Source organism: Monodelphis domestica, chromosome 3 (genome assembly GCF_027887165.1).
Source record: "Monodelphis domestica isolate mMonDom1 chromosome 3, mMonDom1.pri, whole genome shotgun sequence".
Lineage (NCBI taxonomy): Eukaryota > Metazoa > Chordata > Mammalia > Didelphimorphia > Didelphidae > Monodelphis > Monodelphis domestica.
Genome location: NC_077229.1, coordinates 289,179,581 through 289,204,550, shown reverse-complemented (window position 1 = coordinate 289,204,550; position 24,970 = coordinate 289,179,581). Strand labels below are relative to the sequence as shown.

Genomic DNA, 24,970 nt, shown 5'->3' with positions numbered 1-24,970 from the left:
CATTTTCCTTGATAAAATTATTAATTGTTTCTATGATTTCTTCTCTAACTAAAAGATTTTGGAGTATCATATTGTTTAATTTCCAATTAGTTTTTGATTTGGTTTTCCATGTACCATTATTGATCATTATTTTTATTGCCTTGTGATCTGAGATGGCTGCATTTATTATTTCAGCTTTTCTGCATTTGTGTGCTATGTTTCTGTGACCTAATGTATGGTCAATTTTTGTGAATGTGCCATGTGGTGCTGAGAAGAAGGTGTATTCCTTTTTATCCCCATTTATTTTTCTCCATATGTCTATTAATTCTAATTTTTCTAAGATTTCATTCATTTCTTTCACCTCTTTCTTATTTATTTTTTGATTTGATTTATCTAAATTTGATGATGGTTGGTTCAAGTCTCCCACTAATATGGTTTTACTGTCTATTTCTTCCTTCAATTCTCCTAGTCTCTCCATTAGAAATTTGGGTACTATATTATTTGGTGCATACATGTTGATTAGTGATATTTCCTCATTATCTAAAGTCCCTTTTAACAAAATATTATTACCTTCCCTATCCCTTTTGATCAGGTCTATTTTTGCTTTGGCTTTATCAGATATCATGATTACCACTCCTGCTTTCTTTCTGTCAGTTGAGGCTCAGAAGGTCTTACTCCATCCTTTAATTCTGACCTTGTGGGTGTCTACCCGCCTCATGTGTGTTTCTTGAAGACAACATATGGTAGGGTTTTGTATTCTAATCCATTCTGCTATTCGTCTACATTTTATGGGTGAGTTCATCCCATTCACATTCAAAGTTATGACTGTCATTTGTGGACTCCCTAGCATTTTGATATCCTTCCCTAGTTCTAACCTTTTTTTTTTTCCTTCGGCTCTACCTTTTAGTCCAGTGATTTTCTTTGAATCAGTCCTCCTTATCCCCTCCCTTGATATGTTTCCCTTTTTAGTCCCTCCACTTTTGTTCCCTCTCCCTCCCCCTCTCTTTCCCTCCCCTTTTGCTTTCCCTCTCCCCCTCCCGCCCCTTGGTTTTCCCTTCTCCCTACCCTTGTTGGGTAGAATAGAATTCAAGATCCCAATGGATGTTTTTCCCTCTCAGAGTTGATTTCCCTGAGAGTAAGGTTTAAGTAAAAACTCTCTTCCTCTTCTGCTTATAGGAGTTTTCTTCCCCTCCCCTTCCCATGTGAATCTTTGTGTGAGAATGATTATTTAATTTGGTCTTTCTTTTCCCCCTATTTACACATTACATTTTCCCCACCTGTTAGTATACATAGATTGATATAAATGTAGTCCTTATAGAAGAGAGTTTGAGTAAAAGAAGAAGATAACATTTTTCTCCTTTTCCCTTTCCTTCATATTTACCTTTTCAGGTATTACATGCTCTTTGATTTTCGATATCGAACTTTCCACAGAGCTCTGGTCTTTTCATTGCAAAAAGTTGGAAATCTTCTATTTTGTTGAATGCCCATACTTTCCCTTGGAAGTATATAGTCAGTTTTTCTGGATAGCTGATTCTTGGTTGAAGACCCAGCTCTCTTGCCTTTCTGAAGATCATGTTCCATGCCTTACAATCATTCAGAGTAGAACTTGCAAGGTCTGGTGTGACCCTGATTGGCATTCCTTTATATCTAAATTGTCTTTTTCTGGCTTCTTGCAGGATTTTTTATTTTGTTTGAGAGTTTTAGAATTTGGCAATTACATTCCTGGGAGTTGTCTTTTGGGGATTTAGTGTAGAGGGTGTTCTGTGAGCTCTGTCAGTGGTTGTCCCCTTGTTCTAGAATCTCTGGGCAATTTTCTTTGATTATATGTTGTATTAGGATGTCGAGTTTGCTGTTCATTTCTGGCTTTTCTGGAAGTCCAATTATTCTTAAATTATCTCTTCTCCCTCTATTTTCCAAATCTGTCATTTTGTCAGTGAGATATTTTATGTTCTCTTCTAATTTCTTGGTCTTTTGGCTTTGCTTTATTAGTTCTTGCTTTAAAGCCTGGTTTTCCTTTTCACTTTGGTCAAACTGGTTTTGTAGATGCATAAATTTCTTTTGCATTATTTCCCACTTTTCCTCCCAGAAGGCTTCCATCTTTTTGATCATTTCAGATTCAAATTCTTCATGGGTTTGCAGAGAGTTTCCATTTCCTTTGGAAGGTTTCAGAGCATTTGCTTGTGTTTCCTCTTCTATCTCCTCTGTGTCTTGTATTTTTGCTCCATAAAATGTGTCCAAAGTTGCCCCCTTCTTCTTGTTTTTTTTTTTTTTAATTTTGGGACTTTTGTGCTTCTGTGGAATTTGCCATCTCTATTTGAGTGGGGGGGGGATTAACTTTTCTTATCTCTGTCTGGTGTTCAGAGGTTTTAGCCCTAGGCAGATTGTCCATTCTATGCAGTTGTTGTTCTGTGTTCCTGGGAAGCCAGGAGTTGCTGGTGTGTCCCTGTTACTGCCCTCCTCTCCTCGGCACCCTCCTGATGCTTCTCCATTGCCTGACATCCACACTCTAAGCCTAGCTTGGCCCTTGTTCCTGTGCCTTAGCTGGCCAGCTCTTGCACTCTGTGGGGGGAAGGGCCGCGGCTTCCCAGAGCACTGAGGGCTCCTAATGAGATTAGCTTTCCCTGGGTTGAATTTAGTATGCCTTGAGGCAGGAACTTTTTTCGTGAGACTCCTATGGAAGGATCCAGCCAGGGGGTTACAAGCGTCCCCCTCTCTCTCTGTTTCCCTGCTGTCTGGGTGCCCCCTCGACTGGGTCAGGTTGTTTTTGGGGTGCAGCCTTCAGAATAGCCGGCCCTGGGGTCCTTTTGTCAGCCCTGCAGGTTACTGTTGTTTCTGAAGACTCTGCTCTCTGAGGGGGAGGGGCTGCGGCTTCCCAGAGCTCTGGGCGAGGGCTCCTGATAAGAAGATTAGCTTTCCCTGGGTTGAATTGAGTGTGCCCTGAGGCAGGGACCTGAGACTCTGATGGAGGGATCCAGCCAGGGGGTTACAAGCTCCCCCGTCTCTCTGTTTCCCTGCTGTCTGGGTGCCCCTGTGCCTGGGTCAGGTTGTTTTCAGGAAGAGGCCTTCAGAATAGCCGGTCCTGGGGTCCTTTTGCTGGTTCTTAAGTTCCCGCTGCTGCCTCAGATTCAGTGCTCTGGGTTGGGGGGGATGGGACCTGGGACCTTCCTTCTGCCTACCCCTTAAGTCCGAGTGATCTCGGGTTCTGGCTTTTGGGTGGGGTGTTACCTTTTGATCCAGGTCCAAGAGGAGGATTCCCGGGGTCTATGCTGTTTATCGGTTTGAATTTGGGTGCCCTAGGAGCATTCGGTTTCAGATCGGTAAGGAAGGGTTTCAGGAGATCTGAACTTTAGCTTTCTCTAAGCTGCCATCTTGACCGGACTAGAACTGATTTTTTAAAAATAAAATTATTTTACATGAACAAGTATTTAGTTTTTATCACTTTCCCCTCCTTTCCTTCCTCTGCTCCCTCCTTGAGAAGTTAAAAACAGACAGAAAACCCTTTTATAACAAATGCATATATATAGTTCAGCAAAACACACTCCCACATTGGTCTTGTGCAAAAACGTATGAAACATTTTACCTTGAGTCTACATATAATTGATTTTTTAAAAATAGTTAATACTTAAATTTAAACATGACTGGAATTATCTGTGCCACCTAATTCCTTCAAGACTCTTCAAAATATGGGTATTGGGGGGGCAGCTGGGTAGCTCAGTGGATGAGAGCCATGCCAAGAGACAGGAGGTCCTGGGTTCAAACCTGGCCTCAAACTCTTCCTAGTTGAGTGACCCCAGGTAAAGCTTAACGCTCATTGCTTAGCCTTAATGCTCTTCTGCCTTAGAACCAATATATAGTATTGGTTCTAAGGCAGAAGGTAAGGGTCAAAAAATATGGGCATTGGTTCTATACAAAACTAATATTTTTCAGGTGTTATTTCAAGTTACAAATGTTTCACTTCCCCAATTCTTAATTTTAGTGTAATTTAAAAAAATTTTCATTTGCTATGAAGGCATTTGATCATACTTTTCCATTCTAACTGACCAACTTTGGATCAGTCTACAGCCACTATACATATTTCTGGGCTTGTTTCATGTATCTGATAATTCTTTTGAAAAAACTCAAATATTTTTGAGAGTTATTGCTGCTTGCAATGAGCTAGGCACTGTGGCCATGAGACAAAGACAAAGATGCACACGAGTTTATGCAAGTGGCTCTGTGGAGGAATCCACATATCCACATATATGTGTGTGTTTATATCTATGTATATACGCAGGAGTTTCCAAAAGTCTTTGTTTATTTTTAAGCTTCAATAGCTTCAGTATTATATATGTTTTCAAGTATAAGAGACATATATATGTATACATGGTTTTGGCACCTAGGAGGCACAGTGAATAGAGGGTTGGAAAGTCAATTAACTATGTTTGCCTCGGTTTCTCAACTGTAAAATGGAGAGTGAAATAGCAAACCACTCTGGTATCTTTGTTAGAAAACTCCAAATGGGGTCACAAAGAATCAGACATGACTGAAAAATTGACTAAATGGCAAATAGATGTATGTATATTAAGAAGTAGGTGGATTTCCTCACTGGGACTTTCTTGTTAGCAACTAAGACACAGGTCTAGGAGAGAGGAAATGCTTTGTGTCTGTGAGGTTCACTTATGGTCTTAGACAGTTGTCTGAGGGTAGTGAGAGGTAAGTCATTTGTCTAGGTCTGTACAGCAATATGTTTCATAGTCCCAGAACCCAGATCTTCATGAGACTCTGAGGCAAATCCTCCAATCCTTGAGTACTGCAGCTTTCCTAAAATATCATGTGTATAAAATAGGGAAAGAGGAATTAGTTTGAAAGTTCAAAGGAAAGAAGGCTCACTTCTGGCTACAGGGATCATGAAAAGCATCATTAAGAAGGTAACATTTAACCTGGGCTCTGAGCAGTGGATGGATTTTCCACAGATAGGGGTAGAGTTAGGCATGTGCTGACACAGGTAGAAAGCAAGGGACTTCTTTGAGAACTGACGAGTTGTCTAGTTCTGAGATGGAACAGACTCCATAAAGGAGAGTAGTATGAGATAAAATGAAAAAGAGAGGTTGGAGCCAGCTCATGGAGGTCTTCAGATGCCAAGCTAGGGAATTTATACTTTCTGGATGGGGATGGAGAGTTGCTTTTTAAGCAGATTGCTGTGGTAGTCAGAGAGAGTGAAGACTTTTTTTTTATACCTTTACTTTTTTTTTTAACATTAAGTCCTTTTAATCTATTCTCCATAATAACATTTCACTTCTGATTCACACATGTGGGTTGTTTTTTTTTCATTTTTGTCAATAGACTCGAATGGAAGTTGTCGTGATGGATCAGGAAGAAGAGAAAAAATACTTTCAAGAAAAGAAAGATGAAGTTTTACAAGTATTGTATGAGATTGAAGAACCTTTTCGTCAACTAGTAAAAGAAACCGAAACAGCTAGAACTATACACAATGAACAAAATGAGGTATTCATAAAGGAATGGCCAGCTTGTTAGCAAGATAAACTGGGGACATCTTAGTGGATAGTACTATGTCGTACAAAATGGGGGGAAGATTTAAAAGATTAAATAATGAAGGTCTAGACATGATTTCCCAAAACTCCCCGTCTCTCATATCACTAACTGCTTCTTAGACAATACCAACCAGATGCCCTAGACAAATCTCAAACTAAACATATTAAAAATTGAATTCGTGAACTACCTCCTGCCAGTCTTCCCCCTTCCTTATTTCCCTAATTCTGTTCTTGGTGGCATCATCCTTCCAGTTACCTAACTTCATAACCTAGCAATTTTTTTCAGCTCTTCTCTCATTCCTCATAGTCAAGCACCTATCAGATCTTACTGATTCTCCCTTTATAGCATCTCTCCCATCAGTCTCCTCCTCTCTCCAGTTTCACTCAGGTTCCCATCACCTCTCATCTGGACTAGTTACTCCTCCTTTGAAAGGTTTCCCTTCATTTTTAATCCATCATCTACATGATTGCTAAGATTGATATTCCTTAGAGGACAGATCTCATTGTGGCAATGAGATAGAGACAAAGATGCACACATGCATGCATGAGTACATATATGTGCAATTAGCTCTGGGGAGGAATCCATTTCTTAAGGATAAAAACATGTATATATACACATGTGGTATTGATGTATATGAATATATATATATACACACCCATATATATATATTTGTATCCATAAAATTCATATCTATATATATATATAGAAGATTCAAAAAGTCTTAGTTTATTTTAAGCTTCAACTTCATTATATATGTTATGTAGTATAAGAGGTATATATGTACATATGCATGTATGTGGCACCTAGAAGTTACAGTGAATGAAGGGTTGGGGTTAGGAAAGACCTGAGTTCAAATTTGGTCTTAGATTCTTACTAGCTGTGTGAACCTAGGCAAATCAATTATTTATGTTTGCCTCATTTTCTCCCCTGTAAATGAAGAAGGAAATGATAAACTACTCTAGCATCTTTGATAAGAAAACCCCAAATGGGGTTACAAAGAGTCAGACATGACTGAAAAAATGACTAAACAGCAAATAGATGCATGTATATTAATAAGTAGATGGAATTTTCTCACTGGGACATTCCTGTAGCAACTAAGACATAGGTCTGGGAATGAGGAAACTCTTTGTTTCTGTGAAGATCACTTCTTGTCTTAGGCAGTTGCTTGAAGGTAGTGAGACAATATCTGTAAGGTTCTTTGAAAACCTAAATATAGTGGTAGGTAAGTACTAGTGGAGATGATGATGATGGTGGTGGTGGTGGTGGTGGTGGTGGTGGTGGGGATGGGAATGGTGTCTTCACTTTTCTGCTCAGAAAATTGCAAGGGCTCTTGCTTAACCAAATGTAAATGTCTCTGCTTAGGACTAAAAACCTTTCATAAAAACCTCAGCCTATCTTTCAGGGCTTATCATACATGACTCTTTTAAGTTTACTTCTTTTTAGCCAAATTACCTAGGACTGGACAATTTGGTGGCTTAAAGGATAGAATGCTAGGCTAGGAGTCAAGAAAATTCAACCTCCTGAAATAAAATCTACTCTCAGATACTAGATATTTGATCTTGGGCATGTCAAATGCTGTTTGCCTCAGTTTCCTCATCCATAAAGTGAGCTGGAAAAGAAAATGGTAAATGACTTCAATTTCTTTGCCAGGAAAATCCAAAATGGCATTATAAAGAGTTGGACACAATTGAAATGACTGAAGAACAGCACAAGCTGAATTGGCATACTTGGAACTCTAAAGCAAATAATATTCCATATCCCATTTTCAGCCTTTACAATGCTGATCCTTATGTCAGAATGCATTATTTCCTCATTTAAACTTCATAAAATTGCTAACTTCCTTCAAGGTTCAGATCAACTGCAACTATGATCCTCTGCAGTAATTAGCTCAGTTCCAACCTTCACACCCATCCACCACTCTACAATCCTCACCCAGTAACAAGTACTCTTGAACCTAGAATTAATGCTGTTTCTAGCTAGAAGCATACAAATACACTGAAATAAAGGTACTTAGTGTTTTTTTTAACTTTTATACCTAAAATTTTCAGATATCGACTAATACATACAACAATACTAAGTGCTTAGTAAATTCTTTTGACATGAATTAAGTAATATATTAAAATGTTCTATAACTAATTTGTGATAGAATAAAACAATTTCCAGCCTAAATATCTAAGAATATTTCCAGTTGTTTTTCAGTTGCATCAGACTCTTGGTGACTCCATTTGGTGTTTTCTTGGCAAAGACAATGTAGTCATTTGCCTTTTCCTTTTCCAGTTCAAATTACATGTGAGGAAACTGAGGCAAACAAGGTTAAGTGACTTGCCCAGGGTTACAGATCTAGGAATTGCATCAAGGCAGATTTGAACTCATAAGATATGTTTTCCTAACTACAGATCTGGCACTCTATCCACTGAGCTACGTAGGTACATCTAAATATATAAGAATACTTATAAGTATAAATTGTGATAAAAAAGGAAAGAAACAAAAACTCATTAATCTTCTTTTATAACTGGGAAAAACTTCAATGGTATAAAAATATAACAAACTTTCTAGTGTAATTGATCTAGTGGAGTTAATAGTTTTGAAGTATTATGAACTTAACTCAGATTTCTAGCTTTGAGTGTTTTGAACAATTTTCCTTTCAGTCTTCCTTTTCCTTTCAGTCTTACCCTTCGTTCCTTTGTTCGTTCCTTCGTTCGTTCATTCGTTCCTTCCTTCCTTCCTTCTTTCCTTCCTTCCTTCCTTCCTTCCTTCCTTCCTTCCTTCCTTCCTTCCTTCCTTCCTTCCTTCCTTCCTTCCTTCCTTCCTTCCTTCCTTCCTTCCTTCCTTCCTTCCTTCCTTCCTTCCTTCCTAAGTATATGCCATTCAGAGCACATCTTTGATATCTGCTGCAGGATCACTCTCTGTCAGTTGTATCAACTCTAGTATTCAATGACACTGGTCAAATTCATACTTTTACTTATCAAACTCTAGACAAATATCTAATGTTTTAAAGTATGTTACTAAACACCGCTATGCTCATTTAAATATTTATAACCTATGATTTATATTCACAATGACTAGATTTGCTGGGGGGACAACCTACTAAAACTCTCTAAAGAGTTTAATATTTTCATTCTCCTTGCTCATTACTGTTATAAATCATTATCACTTTTACTTTTTTTGTATAGTCTAAGCTGCATTTTTCCTTTTAAATCATATGCAGAAATGTTATGTTATGACAAACTGTCATGATAATTATGATGTTGGTTCCTGTGTTTTCAAAGTGTAAACTGATTTGCTAATTGAAGCTTTCATTTTTTTATATGCTATGAGACTAATTCTTTATAAACTTGGAAGAATGAACCCTTTGGAATGAGACTTTTGTTGGAAATCTGACATAAAAATCCCCACGTGGTACAAATTTTCTTTTTTACAATTTACTGGCTAAATTTTTTTGATCCCTTCAGTATTGAACTTTGAAGTGCCTATTCTTAAAAGAAACAAATAATTTTAAAGCAATCAATTAATGGTAATAAGTAAAGCTACCAGCCAAAGACTTAGTAGGAAAACTATATAATAATTCTTTTGGGGGACCTAAAAAGGAGTGGCCTGAATTTATATTCTTGGACTTTGCTAGAGAGTTCAATTTGTCTGAACAGCTTAAAGAGAAAAGTTTTGGAATCTTTTTGGAAAATGTAAGTATCATTTTATCTAAAAATTTGAAAGTAAGCCATGCAAAAATTTATTTATGGAAGGAACTTTGAGCTTCCTTTTTTCATGTGTCCATTCAGATATACTGACAACATAATTTTGCTTTTCAAATGATTCCATAAATTTGTAATCTCATACAATTCAATTTAACAAACCCAGTAAGTACCTACTCTAGTAACTCTAATAGTTGGTATTAGTTGTGGTGGTAGGAATACGGAGACAAAAATCAATCTTTTTTTTTTATTCAAGTAGTTTCCCTCTTACTAGGGAGATAAAGAAGGTATGTAAGTGGGGGGAAGTACATTCAAAACAATGATTTCTAGGTAAGGAGAGCATAAGAAACTAGGGAAATTAATAAGGACCTTCTGTAGGAACTGAGTCCTGAAATTCAGGTATTTTTATGCTTTGAATGAAAAAATTGAGCATTATACTATTGTGCGAGCTTATAGAAAGTATGCATTTTTCAATAACACTACCCCAAATATGTATGAATGACTAAAATATGTCTAATACATTCATAGTTGTGATTTTCTTATTATACTAAGTAACTACAATCTGGATTAATGAGTACTATTTGCTTTTTCAAAAAAAAATTGCCATTCTCTTATAGTATTTCCATAACCATCTTTCTTCTTATGATTCCTGTTTTGGTTTAAAATTACTGAATCTTAAGGACATTCCATTACCTAATCTTTGTTTAATGCACTATGTGGAAGCCAAATTCTAATATATTTTCATGCAAATGTTTTTTCTTTAGATTATTTAAACCTTATATTCTGAATTTTTTAACCCTCCCTTAACTTCTGCCTTAGAATCAATAGTGTGTATTGGTTTCAAGTCAGAAGAGCAATAAAGGCTAGGCAGTGGGGGTTAAGTGACTTGCTCAGGGTCACCAGGTAGGAAGTGTCTGAGGTAAGATTTGAATCTTAGGCTCTTGACTCTAAGCCTGGCTCTCAATGCACTGAGCCACCAAACTGCCCCCTAAACCTTATATTCTCATTCTGGCAAAAGGTATATATCTAAATAGTTTAATTAAACTTTGCGATTTCTCCCTGGCATATTGGAATCATTTAATATCTTAACCTTTTGTGCATGCATTTAACTTTTTAATTTTCTTAAAAGGATTCAGAGGAGAGCTGAATAGATATATTTACAGTTGTAGGTAGACCAGTAGAGGCAGGAGGATAAAGGGGGAAAACAGCAAGAGCTGGGTTCATAGCCTGTCTCTGCCACATGTTGACTCTATGGCCCTGGGAAAGCCATTCAATCTCTATGTTCTAGGCAACTTTCTGTGAATTGGTAAGGGGAGTTTCTTTACTTTCCTAAAGAAATCAAAGAAATCCTCAATCTAGTTTCTATCTCCTCTGAAATCTCTATCTGGGTTACAATCAATAACCCACTTGGACTTCTTTGTAGCACATTATAATATCTGAATATTTCTAGGCAATTAACATAATGGAACAACAGAAAGAAGAAATTAAAAAACGGGTGGTTGAGGTAAAAACACACTTGGCTAAGGAAAAAGATACAATTTATGAAGCTATACAAGTCTCAGAGGTAAGGAATTTAATGTCACCAAGCAATTTTGAAATGAGAATTTAGAAAATCAATTTAATTTCCAAGTAAATTTAGTTACATGTCCCTTCTACTTAGTTGACTGGGATGAATTATACACACCGGTAACCAGATGTATTTGAGCAAGAATATGTGCATACACAGGTTCTATTTTTCCAGTTGAGCCAGTGTAGTTTATTGGGTTTATAATCTTGATTTAAGGTAAAGTATAAAAGCTAAATGGATAAGTTCACTGCTTTCTACATTTGTCATGGGAGAGACAGACAGACAGACAGACAGATAAGGAGAGAGGCAGGCAGGGGAAAAAAAGATCTAGTATAATAAAACTTGCCTGCACATTGCCCTTTTACTCAGTAGATGGCATCTTCTTGTAAACGATGAGATCAGTCTCCTGTATTAGTTACAAAACAGAATAATGTACAATAGGAATTCTTTTTTTAAGGCCTCATTTTATAGAAATGTTTTTATAGCTTTTAAAATTTAAATTCAACAGGTACTTGGATAAAGCTCTAGAATTATATGCATATTTAAAGTATATGGGTATGAGATAGAAACTTCTACTCCATGGCAATGATAAAAAAAGGCTTTTTGGGGGTGGGGTGGGGATGGGGTTTATAAGTCCTTAAATCTTAGAAGAAGAAAAAATAGATTTCAAAGGAATTTTAAAAATTCTTAATAAAAAACTTGGTTACCCATAAAATGTTGCTGTTGGAAAGCTTCTTTATGTGATTGTGCAAATTCTGCTTTTTAAGTTTTTTCCCTCTACCCTTATATGATATGTGTATATGTGTATATGTGAGACTAGACCAGTGATTCCCTAGAATACTGGTAAAGGGAATTTCTTGATGAGGAAACTCTCTCCCAGTACATATGGGCATTTAATCTGCAATTTACAATATCAGAGGGTGTGCCAGGGGCACTAACAGTCTAAGTGACTTTCCCAGGACACAGAACCTTCTACTAAAGATTGAATCCAGGTCTTTTCTGTTTTTGAGGCTTAATCCATTGCACCAAGCTACAGCTCTTTCCCTCATCCTCTGACATAAATTTTTGAACCTATACATTCATTCATTTGTAAACTATTGGATTATTTTAAGTAGAATATTGGGTATAAGCAGTGATAATTATTACTGTAAAAGCAGGAATAAAACTTGTATAAATTTAAGGAAGATAAGATATGAGGCTCTATCATTTTAGTAATTGATATGATGATTTTTCTCTAGGCATTCATACTTATTGAAAAATAATTTTCTCTTACTTATGAAGTTAAGTATCAGAGTATAAATGTATAGGAAATGTGAAAGGCAGCAAGAGAGTCCGGGACCCATGAAAACATTAGGGGAATGTGAAGGTGGAAGAGAAAGACAGATCCACACATGGAGAAGTGTTACAGATACCAAGACCTCATCAGCTTCAGTTCTCCCTAGGGATCTCTTTGATAAAGAGCAAGGGCAATTGGCATGGAAGAATTCAGTTGACTACAGAATAAAAACCAAATTATCACTATTATCAATGAAATTATTACTAAATTAGTTTTCTGTTCCCTGTGACTAATTCTTCCCCAGTTTTCAATATAGTTTATTTGCAGTTTAGGGAGAGAGAATGCTATTTAGTGGAAAGGATCTTGAACTTAGATTGCAGAAGTTCAGCAACCCACGAACTCAATCTACACCTGGCCAAGAATCTTCTTTACACAATAAATCACCCTCTATTCTTTGTCTGAAGATCCCTATAGAGGGCAATTCTACCTCCTGAGATATCTTGTTTCAACTTTCACCCAGTAGACATAGCTCTGTCCACTGGGACCCAGCAGAACTAATCAACTTCTACATATTAGCCCTTCAAAGATTGGAAGAGTTTTCTCAGGTCCGCTCTGTCTTCTTTTCTCTAGGGTCTGCATGCCCAGTTCATAAGATCATAAGTCTTTAGGACTTTGATCATATTGACCTACAAGTATCCTGACTTTTAGCTTATTTCTTTCTTCCCATCTTTAACAACAAACAAACAAATTAATGCTTATTTGACTTTCCACTCAAGCTATTGTACTATATTTCTCCTCTTTTCCCTCTACAACCAAACTTCTATAGGAAAAAATAAAATATAACCATAACTCTACCCCCCAAACAATGATCTACTCCTGTTTCTTCTACATCCTCTGTTCTCATTCCCTTCTTTACCTCTTGCAACATAGTTTTTTGCTTCATTGCTCAACTGACACTACTATTCCCAAAGTTGGCAATGATCACTCCTTTTTTAAAAGTTATTGGAATATTTTGTTTTTATATTGCCTAAATTTTGCCATCAATCTTTCACTCACCCTACTAGAGAGCCATCCTATGTAAGTAACTATTTTAAAAAGGAAAAAAGAAACAACCCCCTCACCAAGGAAAAATTATCACTATATCAAAGAAATATGATAATCTGTGCAAATGCCCTGCACCTATCCACAATCCCTCTCACAAAGGAATGGAGGGAGCCATTAAGTAATTTTTTTCTTTCTTAAGATGATAATCTTTTGAGTTTTGCAACCCAAGTTGTAAATCATTCTGACTGGAGGAGAGATTGAGATTGGAGTAGGAAGAGAAATGAACTGAGGAAGTCAATAAGAATGCTATTGAAAAAGCTGAGAGAAAACAAAAGCCTATATTAGGATGTTGGTTGTGTGAGTGGAGAGGATATATATGTAAGAGATTCTGTAAAGGTAGAAAAAACAAGGATTGACAGCATGGAAGTGATGTGTAGAAGATGACACCAAAATTGCAGACATTGGTCACTAGGAAGATGGTGTTAACCAAGAGAATAATAAGGAAGTTAGGAAAAGATGAGAATAAGAGGGGGGCAGATAATGAGTTCTGTTTTGGACAGAATTTGCAATGACTACCATACATCTGGTTTGAGATGTTCAAAAGGCATTTGTATTTGGAATACTCAACTAGAGACCAAGAGAAGGGCAGGAATTAGATACATAGATCTCAGAGTGATTAGCAAAGAAATGATAATGGGATCTGATAAAATTACCAAATGAAATAAGATAGAGGGAGAACAAGATAGAAGGCTCAGAACAGAGCTTTGGAGGACAACCATAGTTAATAGGAATGGCATAGATGAAAATTCAGCAGAGGAGGCAAAAGAACTACTAGAAAGGTAGGAGTCATACCAGGTGAAAAATAGTATAATAAAACCCCAAAGAGGTCAGAATATTCAGGAGGAGATAGTATCCAATAGTGCTAAAGACTACAGAGAGGTAAAAAAGGCTGAATTTTGATAGGTAGCTTTGATTCTACATGAGCTCAAATACAAGTCTTTGGTTGAACATATTTTTTCTTATGTTCAGTCAAGTTAAGCAAAATCTTATCTTCATGTGCTACCATGAGTGCCAGAGTACATGGGAGCTAAAGATCCTATATAATTTCCTCAGACACTGAGTCTTGAATGAAATTCTGATTTCCCCTGGGGAAACTTTGAATTCGGGCATACAACAAATATAGTGATTTATGAGATGCTCTAAAACGGAACCTGGCATTCTTGAAACTTTTACCTATTATCATTTCCTCTCTTCTTCATTCCTCTAGAATTTTTTGCTGATTGTTTCATGATCATGTTTCATGTGTCCATATTTTACTTCTCTTTATTCCTATAATAAGACTTAACATAAGGTAGGATTTCTACAGGAGAATCACCTTATTTTCTCCTTACAGTATGTAAATTTTGAATCATCATCTAGACTCTTCAAGTTATATGAAGGCAGAGGGACATGACAGAAAGAATGTAGTCTACAGATGTCTATGGACCCTATACACACACACAAACACACACACACACACACACACACACACACACACACACACACATATATATATATATAGTCCCATGTACTCATTATGTTTTAATATTTATTGCTTCAATTTAATTTCAGTTCAATTAATTAAGTCTCTGGCCTTCTTAAAATTGTTTAAAATTGGTAATCCTGTGAGAGTCCTATTTTTAGTATAACATTATACTCAGCTTTACAAAGTATCATGCTCCTGGATAGTAACTATCTTTTTTGACTTTTTTTTTTTACATTTTGATTTTTTTATCATTTTAAATGTGAAAACAAATTTTTAACATTCACTTTTCAAAAATTTGAACTTCAAATTCTCTCCCTTTTTCTGGCTTTTCCTTCCGCATTCCCTTCCTGCCCCTCTTCCCTGGGATAGTAAATAGTCTGATATAGATTTTATAAGTATAATAACATAATTCATCATTTTGTGGAAGTGATCTCAAATAAAAAAGAATAAGAAAGAAAATAAGATATATTCTGTTTCAGTCTGCATTCAGACTCCATCAATTCTTTCTTGGAGGGTAGATGGCACTTTTCTTCAGCAGTCTCTGGGATTGTCTTGGATTACTGAATTGCTATTAGCTAGGTCATTCACAGTTATTTATCAAGAAATATTGCAGTCACGGTGTACAATGTTCTTCTGGTTCTACTCACTTTACTTTGTATCAGTTCATGTAAGTTTTTCTAGATTTTTCCAAAATTGTCCTGTTTATCATTTCTCATAGCACAATAGTATCCCATCACAATCATGTGCTACAACTTATTCAGTTACTTCCCGAGTTGATGGACAATCCTTCAATTTCAAATTCTCCAAAAAGAGTTGAAATAAATATTTTTATACATTTAAGTCTAATTCTCTTTTTAAAAGTTCTACTGGGAAACAGGCCCAGTAATGGTATAGATGGATCAAAGGATAGGCATAGTTTTAGAGAACTTTGAACATAGTTCCAAATTGCTTTACAAAATGGTTGGATCAGCTAGCAGCTCTACCAGCAGTATATCAATATCCCAATTTTCCTGCCTCCCCTCCAATATTTATTTTCTTTTTCTTTCATATTAGCCAATCTGATAGGTGTGAAGTGATACATAAAAGTTGAATTAACTTATGTTTCTCTAATCAAGAGTGATTCAGAGCACTTTTTCCATATGGCTTTGATTTCTTCATCTGACAACTACCCATTTATATCCTTTGATCATTTATCAATTGGAGAATGACTTTTATTTTTACAAATTTGACTTAGTTATCAAAATATTTCAGAAAACAGTCCTTTATCAGAGATGTTTTCTGCACAAAATTTTCCCCAGCTTTCTGCTTTTCTTCTCATCTTGATTGCATTTTGGGATACAAAACCATTTTCATTTACCTGGGTACCAAGGGATCATGTGAATGATCCATGTTTATCTCTTCCCTCTCTCTACATGATTAGTTCATTTATTTTCCTACGAAGACATCTCCTTGATGACATCTCTTATACTACTTTAATCTTGCAATTTTCTCCCCTAGTTAAAATGTTACAAACCATGTGGTTTTCCATTGCTTCTTTAGTGACCTTCATCTTTAATTACTTGGAGACTAGTGTTCCATATCTCATCACTATTCAGTATGACCAGAAGAATATTGATGTAAATTTTCAGTCTTTGAAATTTTATTTTAGTAATATTCCTTTCTTTTTAGTCATTTTAGTAATATTCATTTCTTCTCCAATTTCTTCTCATTTTCTTCTACCCTGTAGTATTGATGACATCAGGGTTTCTTCTATATTAATTTTTTTCAGATTCTACTACATATGTGTGATGTTTTCCTTGTTAAGATCTCTTTCCTTTATTCCATTTTTTGTCATTCACTTAGTATATTTTCCACCTACAGGTCTGAATTCAATCCATAAACACTTATAAAGTACTTTATTATGTGTACTGTGCTAAGTGCTGGAGATATAAAAAAGGCAAAAATAATTGTCTGCTGTTAAAGAGCTTTTGATCTAATGGGAGGGGCAACATACAAACAAATATATACAAATCAAACTACATAAAGGATAAGTAGGAAGGAATTAACAAAGGGAAAACAGAGGAATTAAAATAATTTCCATAGAAGATAGGGTTTTAGTTAGAACTTAAAGGGAGCCAAAAAGGTCAAATCAGAGTAAGGAGGAGGAATAGAATTCAAGGCATGGAGAAGAGTCAGAGAGAATGCCCAGAGTTGGAAAATCGAATTTCTTCTTTATGAAACTGCTAGGAGGACATTGTCACTGATTTGAAGTGTATGTATCATGGGGTAAGAAGCCTGGAAAAGTAGGAGCTAGGTTATGAAATGATTTAAATTCCAAACAGGGCGTTTTATTTTTGCTCCATTAGGCAATAGGAAACCACTGGAATTTATTGACAATGGGATGGAGGTTGGGGATGACATGATTGCACTATACTTTTGGAAAATAACCTTAGTAGCCAAATGAAGTATGAATTGGAGAAGACAAAGACTTTTGTCAAGTAGATCTATCACTAGGCTGATACAAAAATTAAGGTATAAAGTGATATGGACTTGTATTAGAGTGAAAACAATGTCTGAGGAGAGAAGGAGGCATGTTTGAGAGATTTTGTAAAGGTAAAATAAACAGGTCTTGGCAACAGAGTGCTTATGGAAGGTGAGACATAGCAAAGAATACAGAATGACTACTAAATTTTGAGCCTGAGAGATTGGGAGGATGGCATTGCCTCTAAAGTAATAGAGGAGGTAGGCAGGAGACTGAAAAACAATTGTCGATATAAGATTGGAGATCAGGCAAGAAATTGGTGTAGAAATGGTGGATTTAAGAATGATCAGTACTGAGATGATAATTAATCCCCGAGAGCTAATGAGATCACAAGCAAAATTGTATAAAAGGAGAAAAGAAGAGGACCCAAGATCCTTAAGGTTACCTAGAGTTAAAAAGTAGGATCTGGAAGAGGATCCAGAAAAGGAGATAGAGAAGGAGAGGTCCAATAGGTAGGAGGAAAACCAAGAGAAAATAGTGCCTTGAAAATCCAGATAGAATAGGAGGAAAGGATGTCAAAGTGTGTCATAAGTCACAGATAGGTCAAGAAGAATGAAGATTGAGAGAAGGCCAATGGATATGACAAATAAGATCATTCAAAACTTTGGAGACAGTGGATTCAGTGGAAAGATAAAATCAGAAAACAGATTATGAGGGGCTTATGAAGATACTGATCAGAAAGTGGAAGCACCCATTTATAGATGGCCTTTTTAAGGAATTAGTTGCAAAGGACAGAAGAGATATAGGACAATAGTCAGCAGGAATGGAAGGGTCAAGTGAGGAGTTTTTTTTTTTCCAGAATAGGGGAGAAACAGGAATGTTTTTACGTAGCAGGAAATGAGCCAATAGAGTGGGAGAAATTGAAAATAAATGAAAAATAAGGGGAGGGCAGAGGAGGAAAAAATCTGTTGGAGAGGATGGGATGGAACAGAGTTGCTTGAACAATTAGAGAGACAGGAGTGATGAAAGGAAAAGAAGTTTAGAATGAATGGACTCAGCTTTTCTGTAAAATATGATGTAGAATTCTTAGCTGAGAGTGGGATTGGGAGGAAGATAGGCCATAGAGGTATGAGGAGGGATGAAATATTTCTGAAGAGTGACTGTGGAGAGTGGGAGAATGAGTTGGTCAAAAAAAATTGTAGAATTGCCCAGCAACAGTGAGAGCCCAAATGAGGTTATATAAATTATACTTGTGGTTGGTCCAGTTAGAATGGTGGTGTTATTTTCTCTACCTGTATTCTGCAGTTGTGTATAGATATGAAGGCAATAGATTTGGGGAGTTATCCAAGGCTGAGGGTGTGTTAGGCATAGCTGACAGCATGATAAAGAGGCTAGGTATTCAAGAGAAGAGAACAGTAGGATTGAATTGATTTGGAGAAATGAAATTTCTTGTGGATCATTTGATGTCCTAACCATCCCTCAATGAAGTTCAAAAGTGACTTATTCCATTAAGTCTTCACTGATTTCTACCAGGTTGTAGGGATGTCTTCTGATCTCATAGTACATTTTACTATTTTTATGTTCTAGTAATATTGTAATTTGCAATTTACCTATTTGTGCACATTCCCTGTCTCCCAAATTAGATTTTAAAGTATTTGAGAGTAGTTTTTTTCCCTCTGTCTTTCTCTTCCATTAATTATCATGTTGAATTGAAGGTATAATGTTTGAGAGTAGGCTCTATTGTGATATAACTCTAGAAGTATATTTAGAATTCAATTTTTTTCAGAATCATTGAGAGAGGACTAATTACTAATATGTGTATGATAAAGAAAGAAGTTTGTCATTTTGCTAGTTTGAGAATTTGCATTCAAATGGCATCTCATTCATTTTGTTGTCTGGACCATAGCTTTAGTTTTTAACAAATTGAATAAAACAATGAATGAATGAATGAATAGCATATGTCATTTGAGGAAAATTCAGTTATATAATGTGAAATGATAAGCATCACCATTTCTAAGGCATTCTTTTAAAATTCAAATAAAAGATTATGTTATTTGGTAAAAAGTATAGAGAATAGACTCAATCACTTATTTTTACAATTTAGTAGTAATATTATTAAGAAATCATTACAGGTTCTTCAACTTTTTTTGAAAATAATTTGATTTTTTGATACTTGACTATGTTGCCACTAGTTATGTCCTTAAAATGCATTTTTGAGACTTCAGATTTTTAACATGAACTATTTCCTTTGTTTTAACATGAAATGTTTCTGAACTATTTTCCCCCAGGAAAAGCGTGACTATGCTACAAAACAAATTGAAGTAGCCAAAAATACAATTTCTACCCTGACTGATAAAATAAAATTTACACAAATAGCACGTGAGTCAAAACAGCTAGAGAGTCAAGCACTGGAAACCAAACTTGTAACTTTGAGGTAAGTTCTTAGTTCTGATCCAAGTTTTAAAGACATATATAAGAATAGCACCTACCATTTATATAGCACTTTAAAGTTTGCCTTGCACCTTAGAAAGGTTCTATTATTTTATTTTCACAACAACTCTGAGAGGAAGGTGATGTTATTATCCTCATTTTATAATCAAATAAACAAAAGCTATTAGAGGTTAAGTGACTTGACCAGGGTAACTTAGTAACTTCCAAGACAGGATTTAAACTCCTGACTTCCTGACTCCATGGCCAACATCAATTTACTACCTCAGATAATTGCAGTATTCCTTACATCAGATGAGACAAAATTAAATTTGCTAGGTTAATATGGATTAATTCTTAAAAGATTTCATGTGTCCACTGTTATCATACATGGTGACATGATAAATGTCTTTTTGTTATTGTTGTTGTCTTTAGAAAAGCATAGATTTTACCCCCATGTTTTTTTTTTCCACATCTGTTCATATTTGAAACACCAGGAATATTTCTTCTTCTCTCACAACATGCATGTTCTTTATCATCAATAAATTCTTTCCACATGAGGGAATTCCCTTCGACTGGGGAATGGCTGAACAAATTGTGGTATCTATTGGTGATGGAATACTATTGTGCTCAAAGAAACAATGAACTGGAGGGATTCCATGCAAACTGGAATGACATCCAAGAATTGATGCAGAATGAGAGGAGCAGAACCAGGAGAACATTATACACAGAGATGGATACATGGTGGCACAATCAAATGTAATGAACTTCTCTACTAGCAGTAATGCCATGATCCATGACAATTCTGAGTGATGTATGAGAAAGAACACTATCCACATTCAGAGAAAGAAATGTGGGAGCAGAAATGAAGAAGAAAAACATTTGCTTGATCACATGGTTTGATGATATGATTGGGGGTGCAGACTCTAAATGATCACTCTATTGCAAATATTAATAGTATAGAAATAGATCATGATCAATGACACATGTAAAATCCAGTGGAATTGCTCGTTGGCTATGGGAAGGGGTGGGAGGAGGGGAGGGAAAGAACATGAATCACATAACCATAGAAAAATATTCTAAATTAATTAATTAAATAAAAATTTTCAAAAACTAAAAATTAAAAAATTCCTTCCACTTTCTTATCTTATACATACTAGTAATCCGTCTTCTCTAGTATTTGGAAAAAACTGAATTCTAAGTATACTTCTAGAGTTATATCAAAATAGAGACTAGCCTCAATTATCCATTTTAATGAAAAAGAGCAGACATGGACATTTTAAAAAATTGTTTTTGGTGTTCTTTTAAATTTACTTTTTAACATATTTGAGTTTGTGATTTTGCTAGTCTGAGACTCTGCAGTATAATAATATCTCACTCATTTTGTTTTCTGGATCAAAGATTTAGACCTGGATAAGTAACCTGAGAGCTCATATAGTTCAACAACTGTTCCCTGCGACCAGTTCCATTTTATACTAATAAATTGACAAAGGCTATGCATAGGAACTTTTTCTTACTATGATAAAATGTACATATATAAAACTATAAATAAGGATTATGTATAATGGAAATAATAAAAGTATTCCCAATAAATATGGAAGTAAAACAACAATAATATGCCCTTAGCTTTCTGAAATTTGACATAATTCTAGAAATACTACCTATTGGAATAAGACAAGAGAAAGAAAATAAAAGTATAAGCACAGCAAAAGTACAAAAATACAAAACTATTCCTATTTTTTATTACTAAAATTTTCATAAAATAATACTAGGGAATTGGTAAAGAAAAAGTTTGAGAAATTACTACATTCAGTTAAGTAGTAGCATATAAAATAAAACCATTATACCCATAGGATTTCAAAAGGGCAATATCAAAATCTAAAAGGAAATAATTGAAAAGGAAAATCCCATCTACCACACACAAAACACAACAAAAAATATATAGAAGTCAGTCTTACAAGGCACTTTTAATACCTATATAGATAGAATGACAAAATACTTTTTAAAGAAATAATGAATAAATTTAACAACAGGAGGTTAATACATTACTCAAAGCTGAGCTAAGCCAGCATCATAAAAATAATAATATCATAATTAATTTATAGATTTGGAGCTATGCCATAAAACTAATAAATGAATGCTTTATAGAATTAGATAAAATAATGACAAATTTCACTTGAAGTAAATAAAGATTTAGAATTCTGAGAGAAAATTGAAAGGGGTAGCTAGTTAGAACAGTGAATAAAGTACTAGTCCTAGAGTTTGGATCCAAATCTAGACTCAGACAATTTTTTAGTTGTGTGACCCTGGGCAAGTCATTTAACCCCAATTGCCTGGCCCTTGCCTCTCTTCTGCCTTGGAACCAATATTTAGTATCAATTCTAAAATAGAAGATAAGGGTTTAATAAAAAAGGAAAAGTAAAAAAATATGAAGGAAGAGAAATTATGATATAAAGTAGAATTACTCAAAATGGATACTGTGATGAGTGAAATCTGAAGTCTGAGGAAAGCAAGGTTGAAGCTTCTGAGTATATGAGTTTATTAAAAAATGCATTCCAACTGCATAGGAAATTGGTACCAGGTCTCTTCAGTTTGGCACTGGACTACAAATACAGGACAGATTTTTAAATATTCAAGGCAAACAATTAGCAGAATATAAACCAAAATATAGGAGTAAGCAACCTGATTTCTAAGTGAAGGAAAAATTAAGGGTTTTGTTTTTTTTTGAGTTGGAAGGAGGATGAGTTAACTGGGGCAATTTCCTGAAATCATGAAAAGAGATGTTCTACTCCCCTCAAGTGTCTGTATTCAATCAAAGGAATGAGGAAGCATTAATTGATTGACTGGTATGGGGCCAGCTTCTAGATAAGACTTATAAAACTCCTTGCATCAATCTTCAGATATGACTGAGTTTTGGTCAGTATAATCTAGGTCATTAGTTGAGTCTCTAAGCAACAGGAAGAGTTAGTCTAGCTTTCTAATCGCATGGCTAGGTTCAAACAAAACATTTTATTTTCTCACAGTTTTCTTAATTGAATAAAATGTTCTTATAAGACAGAAATTGGATCATACCCATAACTGAAAAGATAGCTCTTCAAGCAGTAACATCATAGGGTCCACATGGTTCACTCAGGTCCTTGATAAGAAGGAAAGAAACAAGGACACTCATGGGCCAGGAATAGAATACTTTTTGTTCTCTCTCTGTCTGACCATTGACTGTCTTGGTTGACTGTGAAATTGTTTTCCTCAGAGAAATAGAAAAATCATGGGAAAGTAAGTGTGTTCGACCTTTGCTATGACCCCTGCTCTCTGTTGGACTTTAGAACACAGTTGCTGGTTATCTGCAGGTACCCATACCTTCAGGCACTTTTACATGTATTTCTGATCTGGTACAATTTTAGGGATCTTAGATTTCCTTCAAGTTATTTATCAAGAAACCTTTGGATAACACTAGTTATTTCAGTTGTCTACCTGTTTCTATTCTTAGAATTAATTATTTTGGTGCATGCATGATTTCCTCAACATGAATGTCCCCTATATTGAGGCACATCATAGCTCATCTGTTATCTCATCCAATGCAATTTTTGTTCCTGTCTTCCCATAAATGCTCTTGGATGATCTGCCTAATATGCAGGAGGATTTGCTTGTTTTTAACATTCCCAAGGATCCTGTCAAATACTTAGGTGATCCATCTCATATATCTTGCTACTTAACTAAATCTTATCATCCAATCATTTCCCTTACGATAGTTTTAATGGCATTTTTTGCACATAAATCATTGTTGGAACTAAAATGCAGTCACTATGCTTCTCTTAACATGCTTCTTGGATCAACCACCATTTTGACTCTTTTGAGACTGTGTGGTTGAATTATTTACAGTTACATAGCATCATATGGAGAATGGTGCTACAAAAAAAAAAACTGGATTTTTATTTCAGAGAGTTGCATGGGATGCTTGAGAATACTATACATTCCTTCAAATGCAATGCAGAATATTCTTCCAATTCAGTTCTCAGACCTCCTTTCCAAATTATATGTAGCGATGGACTAAATCAATGAACTGATTCTCTAGCTCTTGACTACCAAAATATGGAAGATAGGAGTTCTTCATCTATTAGATTTTTTTCCTGGGTAAAAATTACAATTATGAATTTCATTGAAGATATGCTATAATACTGGGAGACTTTATACACCTGGCAACATTTTATTCATCAACAGGACCATCTGAAAAATCCCAACATCAAAAGGAAATTCCACTTCCCTTTGTATTTGGTTTAGGATATCTTACATGACGGTGGCAAATATCATTGTTGACCATTCATCTTTCTACTCAATCTGTTGTTTGTCATTGCTAATCAAAGTATATCTGTTGCTGCAGTTATATCTATGGAGGACTTTTCTGTTATCTTAGCATATGCATTGGCAACACAATTTGGAGGAGTTACTTCATGGAAGTATTCTACTCTGTCAGATCAAGCACTTTTAAAAAATAGTCAACAAGAAAGAGACTTGAAATAAAGTATGTCACTATGTCACTGAAACAGGTCCATAATGAAAAAGGAAAGTACAAATAACTACTTGATGATCATTTGTAGAAACAAAAAGACTAGTGAAAAATGTTCCATCAGAAGCAAAATGTAAGTTGTTTTCCAGATATTATTGACAGCTACAGGGACATAGTGCTGCCCATGAAAAAGCTGAGTTGGACCCATAGCTTTTGGTGAATCTATAGTAAGCACTGCACATATCAAAATGTAAGGGATCTCCAATTTTAGCTCAAGATTTTCAATAAAACTTTCTAGTGTGTCAGATATAAAAAACAAATTTAGAATATTTCTAAAATAAAAATAAAGTCCTTATTTTTATCTCATCTATTATATTCTGCTTTCAGAATAATGAAAGGAGGGGGCAGCTAAATTGCTCAGTGGATTAAGATCCAGGCTTGAAGACAAGTAGTCCTATATTCAATTCTGGCCTCAGACACTTCCTTGCTTCATGACCCTGGGCAAGTCACTTAACCCCCATTACCTAGCCCTTGCCATTTTTCTGCCTTAGAACCAACATATGGTATTGATTCTAAGACAGAAAGTAAGGGTTAAAAAATAATACAAGTAAAATTTAAAAGGGAAAGAATTCTTCTTTTACCATTCCAGCCTTGATATGACAGATATACACCCAGAATAGTTTATAAATTTTGATATATTGTAAGCACCTTTAACAACATTCCACTGAAACAATTGCACATCATTCACTGATGGAAATTGCAATATATGGCTTGGTATTACACATATTTGCCAAATAAAAGGATGAGTTCCCATCAGTTACTGAAGTATATTATATTCTTAATTTTTAAAATTAGTTTTCTTGACATTTTAGATCTTTTGTTCCACTAAATAAATGTTTATTATTTTGTGTATTGCTGTAAATGTCTTTGAATTTTATTATAGTACCAAATCTGCAAGCTAATTTA

General features: G+C 35.3%; 1 protein-coding gene across 1 annotated transcript in view; it reads left to right on the top strand.

Moving 5' to 3' along the window:
- CCDC178 (coiled-coil domain containing 178) overlaps positions 1-24,970 on the top strand; it is a 682,244-nt gene that overhangs the window by 270,806 nt on the left and 386,468 nt on the right. The window contains exons 18-20 of the mRNA XM_056821069.1: positions 5,302-5,463; positions 10,651-10,764; positions 19,362-19,507. Coding sequence (XP_056677047.1) covers positions 5,302-5,463; positions 10,651-10,764; positions 19,362-19,507 — 422 coding nt within the window. The remainder of the gene's footprint in view (positions 1-5,301; positions 5,464-10,650; positions 10,765-19,361; positions 19,508-24,970) is intronic.